General features: G+C 43.7%; 1 protein-coding gene across 6 annotated transcripts in view; it reads right to left on the bottom strand.

Annotated features, from left to right (window-relative positions):
• CEP85L (centrosomal protein 85L) overlaps positions 1 to 13,853 on the bottom strand; it is a 154,815-nt gene that overhangs the window by 110,213 nt on the left and 30,749 nt on the right. Inside the window, exon 1 of one of the 6 annotated variants that reach the window (XM_080389522.1) lies at positions 9,499 to 11,080. The exons of the other annotated variants lie outside the window; for them this stretch is intronic. Within the exon in view, the coding sequence (XP_080245648.1) occupies positions 9,499 to 9,547 (49 nt within the window). The 5' untranslated portion in view covers positions 9,548 to 11,080. Of the gene's footprint in view, positions 1 to 9,498; positions 11,081 to 13,853 lie in introns of those variants that run through there. 6 annotated transcript variants of the gene reach the window in all.

Here is a 13,853-nt window from a genome sequence, read left to right as displayed (position 1 = left end):
CTTACGCCGCTGGCTAAAATGGGTTTGAGCTGAGGACGCCATTTGACATTAGAGCTAATTGGATCCAGTGGTCAGCTGCTACGCAAAGGCTGGTCACCTCTCCCAGACACATACTCACTTTTGCTTTCCCAGCATAAGCCCTGCCACTCCAGACTCCACAGAAAGTGGTTCAGGGACAAACTGTCCCTGCTTACAAAAAAAGGTTATCTGCTAATTTGATTTCCTAAGCTGGCTCAGCAAGGGGTCAGACTAGAAGCAGTGCCAAGGAGGGAGTGGGAACATCCAGGCACACTTCTGATGCCTAGCAGCAACTAGCTAGCAACCAGGCTTATCCCTACTGCCAAACTGCACATTAAGGCAGATTCTAAACTGGAGCAAGATAGGCATAAATCTCTGCTGGCTTCACTGTGGAGGCCAAAATCTGTTCAACTAGCAGAAAGCTGTGTTCAGTGCAGCATACTGCTAGCTAGAAGGGTAAAAAATCCTTAGACTGACACAGTATGTAATAATGGTCTAGGCTTTCCTGGTTTCTGTTCTAGAAAGTATGTAAAACAAGAATTCAAATTCATAAGACACTTTATAATTTTTATACAGACAGGATTTAGCTGTAGTTATTTAATATCAACCCAATGACGCAATTCTTACCCTTGTCAGGAAAGAAAGAGGTTTCCTTTCATTTCATCACTAACAGGAGCAAGACCAGGAATTCAGTCCAATTGTTGATGGCACTCCTGTGAGTTTTCCACTTCCAGATAGACCATTTGCATAAAACAGAACTTCAAAACACAAACTGCAGATGTTTCTTATTTCACATTTGGCACACAGACTACATGTATTACCTCATGCCTGCTATGCTGGCTTGCCTCTTTGTCTTTGCAGTCAATGCACTATTCACCCCATAGAAACACAAAATGGTATCCTTAGTTTCCATTCTCTTCCATATACTAAATGCAGAGGAGAAGACTACCTTTTGAACTTGAAACTTAAAATATGAAGAGGGGAACATCCAGGAAAATAAACACATTAAGTTATGCTTAAACAAACTTTGAACACCGAGCCCTCAGGACATGCAGTCAGTTCCTAGAGTCTGTTAAAAAGCTGTACACTTGTAGGTGACCAGCTGAATACTCTTCCTGTCAAAAAAAAAAAAAAAAAAAAACACAAAGAAAAAGACAATCACAGATTACATCTATGATTCAGCCCTTCTTGCAGCTTAACTTTAATGGCATTCAAAACCACAATCAGGTAAGTTTTTCTCCAAATTGTTTGCCATTCCAAGATTTTTCTTGCAGAATCACCTTTGTCCTCCCTCTTTCTGTTTAAAGAGTTAATTCATTCTCCTCTGTGCATAGGCAAAAGTGAAGTAAGTATAGCTGCTAGAATGAGTCAAAATATACTAAATGGTTTTAAGCAGCTCCCACACTTACCAGAGTGGATCAAATACAGGAGTCTAGCAGTCTTACTTTTTTTGAAAAAGAGTGTAATTTCCCTCCTCCTTGTAATCAGATCTAAAGATATCCTTGATGCTAAAATACATGAAGACAGAGATAAAAAAAATATTTAAATACTTCACTCACATAACACTAGAAATTTCTCCATCATTTTTTAAAGAGGTCTAATGTGCATTATACACACAACAGGATCTACTTTAATATGGACATACCAGAGAATGAGCCTCCAGACTACAGTTTCAGTGCATGCCAAGAGAAGGTATGCGCATCAGGTAAGGGACTTCCCACATTGCAACATTTGTGTTAAAAGGATGAAACTCTGACTTCACTTAAGTCATTAGGAGATTTTTCTTACAAATTTCCAAAGCTCATGCCATAGGGCACTTTTCCCCAAGCTCAGCTTCTCTGCTTCCACTCATACCTATTCAGTATAAGCAAGGACGATACTCTGGAATTTAAAACAAACGAACGGTAGTTTTCGAAAAAAAATAATAATCCTTCACACTGTACACCAACCCTACCTAGAACACTTCTAGTCAAAACCAGTACTTCTTGTCTTGTCATCTTCACAACTATAATCACTTCTGATTTAAAACTTTTCAATAATTCTACCGACCACACTAAAGCCCTTGTTCAGTTTGGATTTTCGCATAATTAAGTGACTAGAAAGAGGTTAAGATCACAACTGTTAGCTTTGTTTTCCATAAAGTCTCTAGCAAAAGCAGTGAAGTTTTAAGAAATGGCATTTTCAATGCCTTTTAGTGCTTCTAGCTGGGTCACTATACTCCCACTGTTTTCTTACTACCCACATAACTGTCAGGCCTTTGATCAGTGCTAGTCACTGTACTTTATATAAAGCATTAATTCTTAACTATAAGAACATCTCCTAAGGTTCAGAAATGCCAAAATGTATAAATAGCTTTGTCGTAGAGTAGGCATTCAGAAGAAAAGATACCATCGTCTAAAGAAGGGGGGGGGGGGGGAAGGCTTATTTATTCTGAAACATTTGTAAAAGCTGCAACTTTCCACACCATCTGGAAACTATGCTACAAAAGGAGTAAAGCAGACATTAAAAACATAATGATACCTTATAAGGAATCTCAGATCTGCCTCCAGGACGACTCAAGAATGTTTCTTGTCTGAATACTACACCACCGGTCTCTTTACATATTAGGAAGTTGAAAGTTTTAAAAGCATCATTTGCTTTTCTACTTGCATCTGTTAAGTCTCATTTAGGTATTTTCATCGATAAAGAGGCAGCACGACTTTTCCTTGACACTACTTGCACTGCCCTTCCTCAGCAAAATGAGATGGTCTCCTACTACCTCTCTAGTCATTACCCATTCTTCTCAACTCATTTTAACCCATATGCAAGTCTACTAATAGGTGGAAGCTACACTGTCCAATGGAATTAATGCCACTTTTTCCTGATCCTCTCTCTTAATCTTCCTTGGCCTTCACAGTAAATCTGAGGATTAACTATATACTTCCTGATGTTATCAGCAGTGGCGATGCAAGATGGTGCTAGGTTTTTCCATTATCCATCAGCTGACCCAAGAGCCAGCCCATGTGACTTCAGGTATTCTGTACCCACCTGACATAGATGCTTCCTGCTGCAATGTCTCATACTGGGGTCAGGCAACTGGAAATCCCCCCTTCAGTATTTGTTTAACTTTATTATCCTCCTGGTCCAGCTTCCCAAACTAGCTTGCCATAAGGCTGAACAAGTGCTAGAGCGGGTGGAAGTACCCAGAAGGGTGGGAGCTACTACCCACCAGATTATTTCAACTGTGAAATGAAATTGTACCCTGCAATCCACCCATATACACCCCTTCAGACAAAAGGAAGGGTTCACCTGTCACATCTTTCCACATTTCAGGGAATACCCTACCTCGAAAAGAAAGAAAGAATTCTCAATGCTTGCCCTTCCTTTATCTGTGTTAATGCCTCCTTTTACAGAGTGATCATTCAATTATCAAAAAACAGCAAAGATCCCTGGGGAATGAGGACAAGAAAGATGCAGTGCCACTTACAGCATGGCTGGCTGCAGAGAAATAGGTCACTTGAGCGTAGCTGTGCAATCAATACGATGTTCAAGCCCAGGCAACCAAGCCAGATGCTGCAGAGAATGTTGCCTGGAGAAAACTAGTGTCTTCAGGGGCGATTCCACAGGGATCAGCAGTTCCAAGGGATGTGAGGGATGATGGGTCAGGACTAACACAAACCTAAGCACACTTGTGAGGGTATTCACACAAGTCATTCCCTACTGCATGTTATCTTCTCCAGTCATCCACCTCCAGGCCTCTGCAGCCAGTCTCCCATGTGGCACATTTATAACCACCTCAGCTTGCCCTAGACAACAAGAAACTCCCACGCAGAAGCCTAAGACAGAAATCAGAACCTTATACCTCCGTACACCTTTTCACATCTCCCCCCAGCGTTGGCAGGGATAAACTTCAGGGCTATACATAGTATTATTCCAGGCACCAAAAAAAAAAAAAAAAAAAAAAAAAAAAAAAAAAAAAAAAAAAAAAAAAAATACTCAAAATGTAATGGCTTCCTTCTACAGAAGCCGTACCAGACGCAGGTGCCCAGGTGCTGATGGGGGGCTGCAGGGCAGCCTCTGTGAGGGGCAGCTGGGGCTGCCCGTGGCAGGCATGGCCAGTTCCAACAGCTCCACCGCAGGGCACAGCCGGGCCCTTGGCAAAGCGTATGCAACGGCAGGCAAAACACTGTGGGAGCAACGAGTGAGGGGGTGGAAAACAGTGTGAGAAACAGCCCTGCAAACCCAGACATGAGAGCAGAAAGGGAAGAGAAAGAGCAAGAACTCTGGGCACCTGAGCAGAGAGTCCCTGTCAGGTCCTACAGACGCCAGGTTGGAGCAGAAAGGGAACAGTACGAGGAAGGAGGAGTACGGAGAGGAGCTGTCACGGACTGACCTCAAGGTCCAATCTCCTTTGCCAGTGACGGTATCTGGTGAGCAACCCCCCTGTCTTCATCTCAGCTTAGGAGCTTTTCCATCTCCCATCCCACTGAGGAGAGGGGAGCAAGCGAGCAGACGGGCAGGCACCTGACAGCCAGCCAAGATTAACCCACCACAGAAGTCATTAAGAAAGCCACTTTTTTAATCACGTAACAAATATACTGAACACATTTTAAAGCTGATCACAACCACAATGACGCTGTTTTATTGTCAGTGTGCATTTCAAGAGACATTTGGGCATCTGAGAGACTACTGACAACTACAACCAAGTCAGCACTTTTTCAGCCAAAAGAAACCAGCATGGAAATCCACAATTAGTTTAACTCTCCAACTACCAAACCACAGGCAAGTTACATGATAAAAAAAAACCATCCAAACAGTACAAGGCAGAGCAGTTGATACTGAACTGTGTAGTACTATCCTCTTTTCCTTAACTAACCTGTCTACAGGTTTTGCTTCCCACAGTGGCAGGTGATCACCTCTGGCTATAACCTCAAGTCATGCCAGAGCTGTCTGATTTCAGAGGCTTTCAGATACAGTAATGGTGCACGTTGGTAAGAGTATTTAGCAACTTCTCCATATTTTGAAATGCATGGGTTCCTTAACAGGTATTAAATGCCTGACTAAAACCTTAGAATAAATATTTTGGAACCATAACAAGCAATATTTGGTGGACATAAATCCTAGGCATTCTTTGGAAAAACTACATATGCTCTTATCCTAACTAGAACTTCCTTTACCACCATCCCCTAGAGCAGACATGATGGCTCAGGCTGCTTTTTACTATAAACTCATTCTGTACAACTGTTTAACGCATCCTTCTCAAAATCATTAAACAAATGACTACTTCCTTTAATTAAAGTTTTAAACGCACAGAATTACTGAGCTAGAGGTCTATATTCAGTCAGTAAATATTTAACATACAGTTAGCATACAAGAGATTACAGCAATTGCTAACCCCTACGAACAACAATACAATACACCCTTACATTTACCACTCTTTTCTTCCTAGTCAAGACATTTGTGTTTTGTACGCATTACAAGAGTGGATACTATGTCCATAAAAGTGAATTGCCGGGGGCGGGGGGGGGGGGGGGGGGGGGGGGGGGGGCATTGTTTCTGAAGGAAGTAACTCACTCAAACACAGAATGTCATTTCACATCATTGCAACTTCTGAAAGATGGCAGAGGCCATTCTAGCAGTCAGTCCTGCGGCTGCAACATTACTTTTTTAAGCTTGGGTAATCAATCTTTACAACGCACCATATACATATGTGTGTATATATATATATACACACTTATAACTGGTAAGCAATTTGAAGTCTACCCTTGGTAACACTAGCTCACCTTTTATTGCCTTGCCTAACCTGCAAAGATAAACCTGCCTTCTCAAGAAATCCCAAGAGCTGTCACATTCCCGGCTGCAGACCTCCAATAGCAGACCAATAAAACTTGTTACAGAAACAAAACTACTGGATTTCTGTCCCTGGCTCCACCACAAAGGATGAAAGAGAGTAACCATCAGTCCCATTTCCCCCAGCCTGGCTATGTAGTGAAATCCATGGATATCCCAAGAAGGCTGCGCCCCACCGGCCTCACAATGTGTTGTGACCTTATTGCTGCTGACACTTTGATTGTGACATCATTAAATAATCTTTCAGACTTGTATGTGTCATGCTCACTGACAACAAGGGTTAAGTACAAGAACGCACGTGATTTTTGGAATTCGCCTTATGAACAAACCACATTGCCAGGCCTCTAGAAGCAGAGGGATGCAGGCTCCTATTTTTAGGGAGTGTCAATCATATCCTTTTGAGCACCTCACTTCTTGTTTTCACCACTTATTTTGTCACCCAAACAATTATTACCAGCCAAATTTCAGTAGTGGTCAGCTCTTGGTAAAATTGGACAGTGGAGAGAGATTTGACTAGAGGTGGTACAGTTTACCTGAAGTAATAAATATTTCTTGTTTCATTGTAACCTATATTTGTTTCACTTGCTGCAGCCATCTGTTGGACACAGGTAGCCTAACTGAACGCCTGCATGCCCCAGAGAAACAACACATCTAGATGAACACTTCCATAGGCTTTAAAGAGTTATTAACCAACTGTACATTTCAAAGGACAACAGTCTAGATGAATAAGCAAAGGGCTTGAAACACTGCATGCCCTTCACCACAGTTATTTAAATTTCTGCAGCACAGTGGATAACTGCTGCCTTTATAGAGGTATAAACTATGCTGCGAGGTTTTCATAAACAATTAAACGTGTACAAGAAGACTGAGAGGCTGTCAAGTCACATACATTCCAAAAATAGCAATTTAATTTTTCAGGACAGGTACTGAGACTGTAAGAAGCTGAATTTATTTTACATGGGTAAACTCTGTCATTACATCCACCGGATAAACAAGAAGCACCTAGCATAAAAAAAAAAATATAAAATCTCAGCAGCATGCAAACAACTGAGCACAGTTTTTTCAGAGAATGCACTGCTCTTGAACTGAAAAGCAAGAACAATTTGGAAATGACAAGAGAATAAAACTGAAGGCCACAAATTAAATACTCCAAGTGTCCTTGCCTGTTACATTTTAAGAAAATCAGAATTAATTTGCATCTATTACTGAAAATCTGATAATTCCCCTGTGCAAATAGTTACAGAATTCTTTAGTAGGCATCCAGCTTTATAAGGGAATTGCATGATTTTCAGCAAAAATAGGATTTCTAAATAACCATATCCACGAGCAAAACAGAATGCTTTTCAGTAATAAACACAGCTTAACAAGAATTAAAAAGTCATTAACTGTGATGCTCCCACACCAATATTTAAAAAACAAGCAGAATCCATAGCAATTAATGCTACTAAAGAATTAAATTTATTTTGACAAAAGAAAAATTCCTTCAGCTTGAAAAATAAGTACTTAAAACTTCTGCTTCTTAGTAGGACACTACTGTTCTGTGCTAGAATACTTCTCCCTTCCTTTTCAAAACAAAAATCTAACCTGGCAATAATATAATAGCACAGAATCTTAGTAGCCATTATCCCTTCATTAAAATACATGCATGGAACTAATTAACTTCCTCTTCTTTAGAGGGATTACAAACATCGAGACACAGCTTTTTGACTCTTTCAATGTAAAAAGGGACTACTACGTTGGAAATGATAATGCACAGATCATATCTCAAGGTTAAACCTTTATCTACTTGCCTTCTAATTAACCACCAACTCCTGTTAGTCTATCTTATCTCAAATTAGAGATTTTTCTGCAAGTTTTGCTACCTCACACTTCTACTGCTTATAGATAAAAGTACATTTTGAACTTCATATTAACCTTGAGTATTTAAAGGAAAGAGAGTATGGGGGAGGAAAGAAAAGCAATACACAAAATTAGTTCTCAAATCTTAAAGGCTATTATGACAAATAAGAAAAAGTAAAGCATTCACCCAACAACTGACTGATCAGAATTGCTTACAAATTCAATTAAGTACTAAAACACTTTATTTGACCCCAAACATAAAGGGAAGACACTGTAACAACTGGCACAATTCAAAGTTTTCTGAAGCAAATGAAAAATTAACACCAATAATCTTTGTAACTGTCTGAAGTTGGTGCCAGTGTGTGCTCGTGATACAACCTTCTAATATTCTTTACCCAAAGACAAATAACCAAGACCTGAAACACCCCGAATTCCTGCAATTTCCATCAACTTAACTGAAATCTCTGCGCCTAGTGCTCAGAATACCCAATACCTTTGCAAGCTGTAGCATAAAGATAATGTAACTCCATTCGTTTGCAGGAAGCTTTAAAAAAAAAACAAACAAAAAAGACAAACCAAAAAACATAACACTTCAATCTTCAACAAGGCAAACGTTTTATACATAGAAATTAATAACTTAATAATAGTACAGAAAAAAGGAACAATGTCTTCTTTCACATTATAGGGACTGAACATTAGATTACTTGTAGAGATCCAGGCAGCTGCTGAGAACATCTTAGCAGCTCTTGTATTTGCAAGAAAACCCCTGTCAGTCGAAAGCAAAACAATCCTGTCATTTAAATAATATGCCAACTACCTGTATATACATTACACAGCCACATTTTCCAATCCCAAAATTAAAACCTGAATCCAGATTTCTGAAGAAAAAAAAAAATATTCCAGCAAGTACTACTTTGCATTTGTAACAGCAGAGCCAAACCACAGACCTTCACAGTGATCAATTACTTCAAGAAGTCAAAATATCACAAAATCTTTTCAGGAACTCTGCCAGAGTGAAGCAGGTGACAGAGCTGGCAATATTTCCAAATCCTGAGAAGGGTATCCAAAACAGTCGGTACATCGTCTTACCTGCCCAAAGGTAATGCTCACAGGGCTCTGCAAACAGATCATCAGTTTTCCTCTGCCAGTTCTGACAGCCTTTTTACGGCTGAAAGTTAGCCCACCTCCTACAGCCAGGATGTCCCACCAGTGACAACCTACGTCCAGGCGGAACAATTCAGCGTATCCCAGCCAACCTGCAGAACTAGGCTCTAATTAACCCAGAGACAGAAGGCCGGGGGGGGGGGGGGGCACAACAACAAACCCAAAAAACAGAGAAACAAAAAAAAGACTCGACCGATTTGATACAGGCTAAATTTTAAACGGAAAGCACTGAGACGCGCGCTTCCAGCCTCCGCCTAGACAGACTAACAAACGGGGCGGGGGTGGGGGGCAGCGGGAAGAGAAGGCCAAAACAAGGAAACGGATTATATAGGTTAAGCTCAGCTTTTACCATCCGCTGCAAGGTCCAACGAAGTAAACACCGAGCCCTCCGCCCGGCCGCCCGCCGCCTCGGGCCGGCCCCGGCCCCCGCGCCCGCTCCGGGAGGCCCCGCCACCACGTCCCCCCTCACGGAGCCGGGTGGGGAGGCAGCCGCTTCCTCGGACGTTTCTGTCCCTAAGAGCGAGCCGGGCCGGGGAAGGGGAAGCGGCGCGACGCTGTCCGCCGCCCCACCGCGGCGGGCCCGTATGCCTCCCCCAGCCCCATCCCTTCCCGCCCCGCCGGGACGCGCCGGGGCCGCGGGGTCCTTACCCGCCTTGCAGCCGCGCAAGCCGAGCTGGGGGTGCAGCCCGCTCCACATGCTGCCGCGCCGCGCCGGGCCGGGCCGGCCGCCGCTCTCCGGCCGCGGCGAGGCGGCGCTGCACGCTCTCCGGCGGCCCCGGCGGGCGGCCGCGGCCCGGATGGCCGGCGGCGGCGGCCGCTCCGAGTGCCGAGGGAGGTTAGCGGCGGGTTGTCGCCGCGGCGGGGGCTGCTGCCTGCCCCAGGGGCGCCGCAGCCATGGTGCCGGGCCGCGACCGCTGAGGGCGGCGGGACCTCGTCACCCCCGCGCAGCAGACAAAACTTGCTTTATTGCGCTACCGCCGCTGCCTCTCCGGCCCTGGGAGCGGGGCGGAGACAGGGGCGGGAGCCCCGCCGATGCTGCGCTGCTCGGGGACGAGGCGCTTACATAACCCAGCCCCCACGGCGGGGAAGCGGGGCGGGCGGCCGCGGGGCGCCGGGGCGGGGGGCGAGGCGGCGCTGGCTGCAGCGGCGGGTCCGACTGGCCCGGCCCGGCCCGGCCCGGCCCGCAGGCCGCCCCCGCAGTGCAGCCGCACAGGCCCCGCCGGGGCCGCAGAGGTGGTTTGGGCGCTGCCGCTGGGCTCGGGGCCGCTCGTTGGCTCGTCCGGCTGCCCCCGAGCCTGCCCGGGCGGGTCCGAGCCCCCGGCGGGAGTCGCGCCCCGCGCTGCGGCCCGCTGCGCCTCGCCTCGGGCCGGCCCGCAACGGCGGGAGCCGGCGTGGGGCAGGCACTTAACTGGCAGCGCTCAACCTGGTATACAGATCATTGGTTAAAAACAAAGGACATGCCTTATTCCAGAGTAACTTAACTTAGTAGACTTTACAATAAAATCACAGTTTTTCAGTGTTTGTTTTTAGTAAGAAAACTAAGTGGAAAGAAAGAAGAATTGTAACATTCATTTGAATTAACAGTTCCACCAAAAGACCCTCGGTATCACCATAAAGTTTAAGGCACAGGGCTGGAAACAAAATGCTCCTGTCAGCAACAATTCAAATCCAGCAAGAGGCTTCCCTCCTGCCCAAGCTGCTTTGAGTCTGCTCCAAGTATTTCAAGAGAATTCCGCAACAGCAGCCTTTGTGGTAACTGTTGCTTGCAGCCCAGTGGTCCCCATGGTAAGCTACCTTCTGATCAAGTGTACCCTGACTCAATCAGCACTCCGGATTATCAGACAAAGACATAAAAAGAAGGAGAAGATACTTGGACACCTTGTAATTTCAGCATAACCATCCCAAAATTCCAAAACCTACCACCACCAGGGTAAGAAAAGCAATGCTTTAGACAGCATTGTAGAGTTTGACAGACATGACACCTTGGGGAGAGGAGGTAAAACAGGAGCAGTTCTGTGCTGGTGCCGAGACATTCACAATCGATAAATAAAATCTGTGTTCAAACGCTTCCTGCTGACCTGATGCATTTTTAATTAGTAGCTGATGATCACTGAATAGCTTTTATCTCTTAGGAAAGTTGTATGTTACAGTTCAGCACAAGTCATATTTTATTAATGCCTAGCCAGGTATTCATAATGTACTCAGTAGAAGAGAGGCCTCAGAAATACTGGCATGAGCATGTAGAAATGCTGTTTACTGTCATTTTGCCCTCTTTATTAACCTGTATAAAGCCCTTATATACTCACTAAAGACCTGCCATGACGTGCATTCCTCACCAGCTTGTTTTAACTATGGAGCATAACTGTCACTAGGTATTTTGTCAGTACAGTTGTAGAAACACAAGCTTTAAAAAGTCAGTAAATACTGACTAAAACCCTCAAATACTTAAACTCCAGGAGATCCCATCAAAACCTTCAGACTGCTGCTAGAGGTCCTCTGAATGATAAATGGTCAGAAGTCTTTTCAAGAAGGCACAAATACTGGCTTACAGTGGAAGACTAATGCAGGAAATTAAATTATTGTTGGTAACACCTCAATGAAATTATGCAGCCTTTCAACCCTGATGCCAGCTTCAGTACTAAAGAACGTTTGTGAGAGAAAGCATGACTGGTAAGCATGAATAGAAGGAAGAATAAAAGCTAAAGTGTCTTGCAAAAGACTCAAGACCAAGAAACATGCAAACAGCTTAGCTCAAGACCTCTTTAAAGAACTTATCTGCATATAATACTTGTTGCACACTATTTTGTTGGATAAGCATGTGTATGGAGCATATTTACAGGACAATGCAGAGAGCTGTGAGGAAGCTGAATATCAAGAAGGGGAAGGCATCTAACAGCAAGCAATGAGAAAGATTACCTCATCACTGCTGAGCTCTGGAGTTTGTGATGCTGTTCTGTCATGCAGCTGCAAGAATCAGAGGCATGTCACAACCCCAGAAAACTGCATGCCTGGAAAAGGTATGATAAGAGTTCTTCCATCTCCTAATAAATGTCACTGCAGTGTTTTTATGTACCTTGGTATTGCCATTCATGGAAGCTTTACGGTTTCCCATGTATCTCCTGTCTACTTGTGAACGATACCACAGAAGAAAAAAAATAGGTAAAAGGGCCAAGGTGAAGGTGGCAGAACAGAACCTGGTAGTCTGGCTGAATCAGCTCCAACAGCAACGCCATATCTTCCACAGTGTCCCTGCTGGGGCATCTATGTTTTGACAGTGCTACTGCTCAGAGCAGAAAGGCAAAAAACCCATGCTTACATTTCAGCAGCCAGATAACAGAACCTGAGACACATTCATTCTTTCAGTTGGGCTTTAAGTTACTAATATAGAAACTGGACGCAATTAGTAAAGCTTTTTCACTACGAATAATCTCAGTTTATCTGTCTGGAAACCAGGCCAAATTGAAGTCAGTAGTTTTACTCTATAAATAAATTTAGCTGGTTAATGCTTTATTCACCATCCAGCAATGTTTTACATGTGCAGTCTGCTTATGTACACAGCTGTAGACTGGGAGCAGTATTTGCTTTAGATTTCCCAGCCCTCTTGAAAAAGTGTGCTAAGTGGCTTGGACCTCCTGCACAGATGAGTTTGTGCTTGGTAATGCTGCTGAAGCAAGCCTCTGTGTTCACATGGATCTCAACCTGGCAATGCAGCGGGCCCTGAGGACATCCCAGGCCCCTCTTTTTAACAAGTCTCTGTTGTCCCATCTAGAAGGCCCAACCAGGCAGAGGTGGTGGGTAGTACTGGCTCCAGTCCATTCTACGTGCATTTGTCCCTCTGCGCTTCATGGAGCCTACCTACACTAAGGTGACTTTTATTAGCTTGTCAACTCTTACATCTCTTGGGTCTATAAGAATTAGAAGCATGGCAATCTGCGTTCCAGTATTGCCCCATTCAAGAGGGATAAAAAGGTCTCAATGCACGTAGAAAATGGCGGCATGGTATGAAGGAAAACTCATGTAAGCTTATATGTGAATCAACAGTAAGTGGAAATAGCCTGCATCCCCAGATAATTATTGTGAAATGTGATGCTCCAGACAATGAATGGGCTCAAGTTCTTATTGTCTGAAAAGCCTTCTCCCCACCTCCTTCTGACACAAACTCCACCCTCTTGGCAGAATCAACAAAGAAAAATAACAATAGAAAGTAACAGCTTAAACATTGGTACTAGGCAGATGCTGTCTCATTAAGGTCAATCGCAGCACATCTCACCCAAGAGTTTGTGATCTATTTCCAGGTTCAGAAATCACATATCTTCCCCCCCCCCGCCCCCCGAGTAAAAACATAATGCTCTAAATGGCATTAAGCTGAAGCATAACCTCTGAGAGCAGCATTTTTCTTTGATTAAAGCCAGAAATGCATTCAATATTTGTCCTACACACTTGCTTTTGTATTTAATAGAATTAAAAGATTATTTAAAAACCAGACACTAAATAACTAAATATTGTTCTAAGAGAATGCAATTTCCTCTATCTAATTAAGACATAAAGCATGTGTGCATTCTATCAAAAAGCAACAGCAGCATTTCTGCAAGCACATCTATATCATAAATTGCTTTGAAATTAAAATCACAAAATTTCAGTTATTGAGTTGCTTCAGTAAGTACAGAAATCTTTTTCTTCCACCCACAGCTTTTTCAGCTGAACACTGTGTCCTGGAAAAGTCTAAGCAGCCTTTAGAAGCCTTAGAGCAATTCCTCCTGCTTTGCAAAAAAATGTTACAAAGCAAGACGTTAAACTGTATTGTGTGGCACTACAGTTAAGAACAGTTAGCTTACTTAATAAACTGTACTCCTGCTGCTAGGGGTAGGCTGGCCTACAAAAGACTGAAACGTTCCACTAAAAGTACATTACCTGCATTGCGCAGCATTAACAATAAACTGTGTCACCTAGTATCTGCAAAGCAGGCATCGTGAAATAACACAGTGTACACAATGTTTTTGGTT

Source organism: Falco punctatus (assembly GCF_963210335.1).
Source record: "Falco punctatus genome assembly, chromosome: 5".
Lineage (NCBI taxonomy): Eukaryota > Metazoa > Chordata > Aves > Falconiformes > Falconidae > Falco > Falco punctatus.
The sequence above is the reverse complement of the archived record's forward strand: the minus strand, read 5'-3'. Positions and strand labels throughout refer to the sequence as shown.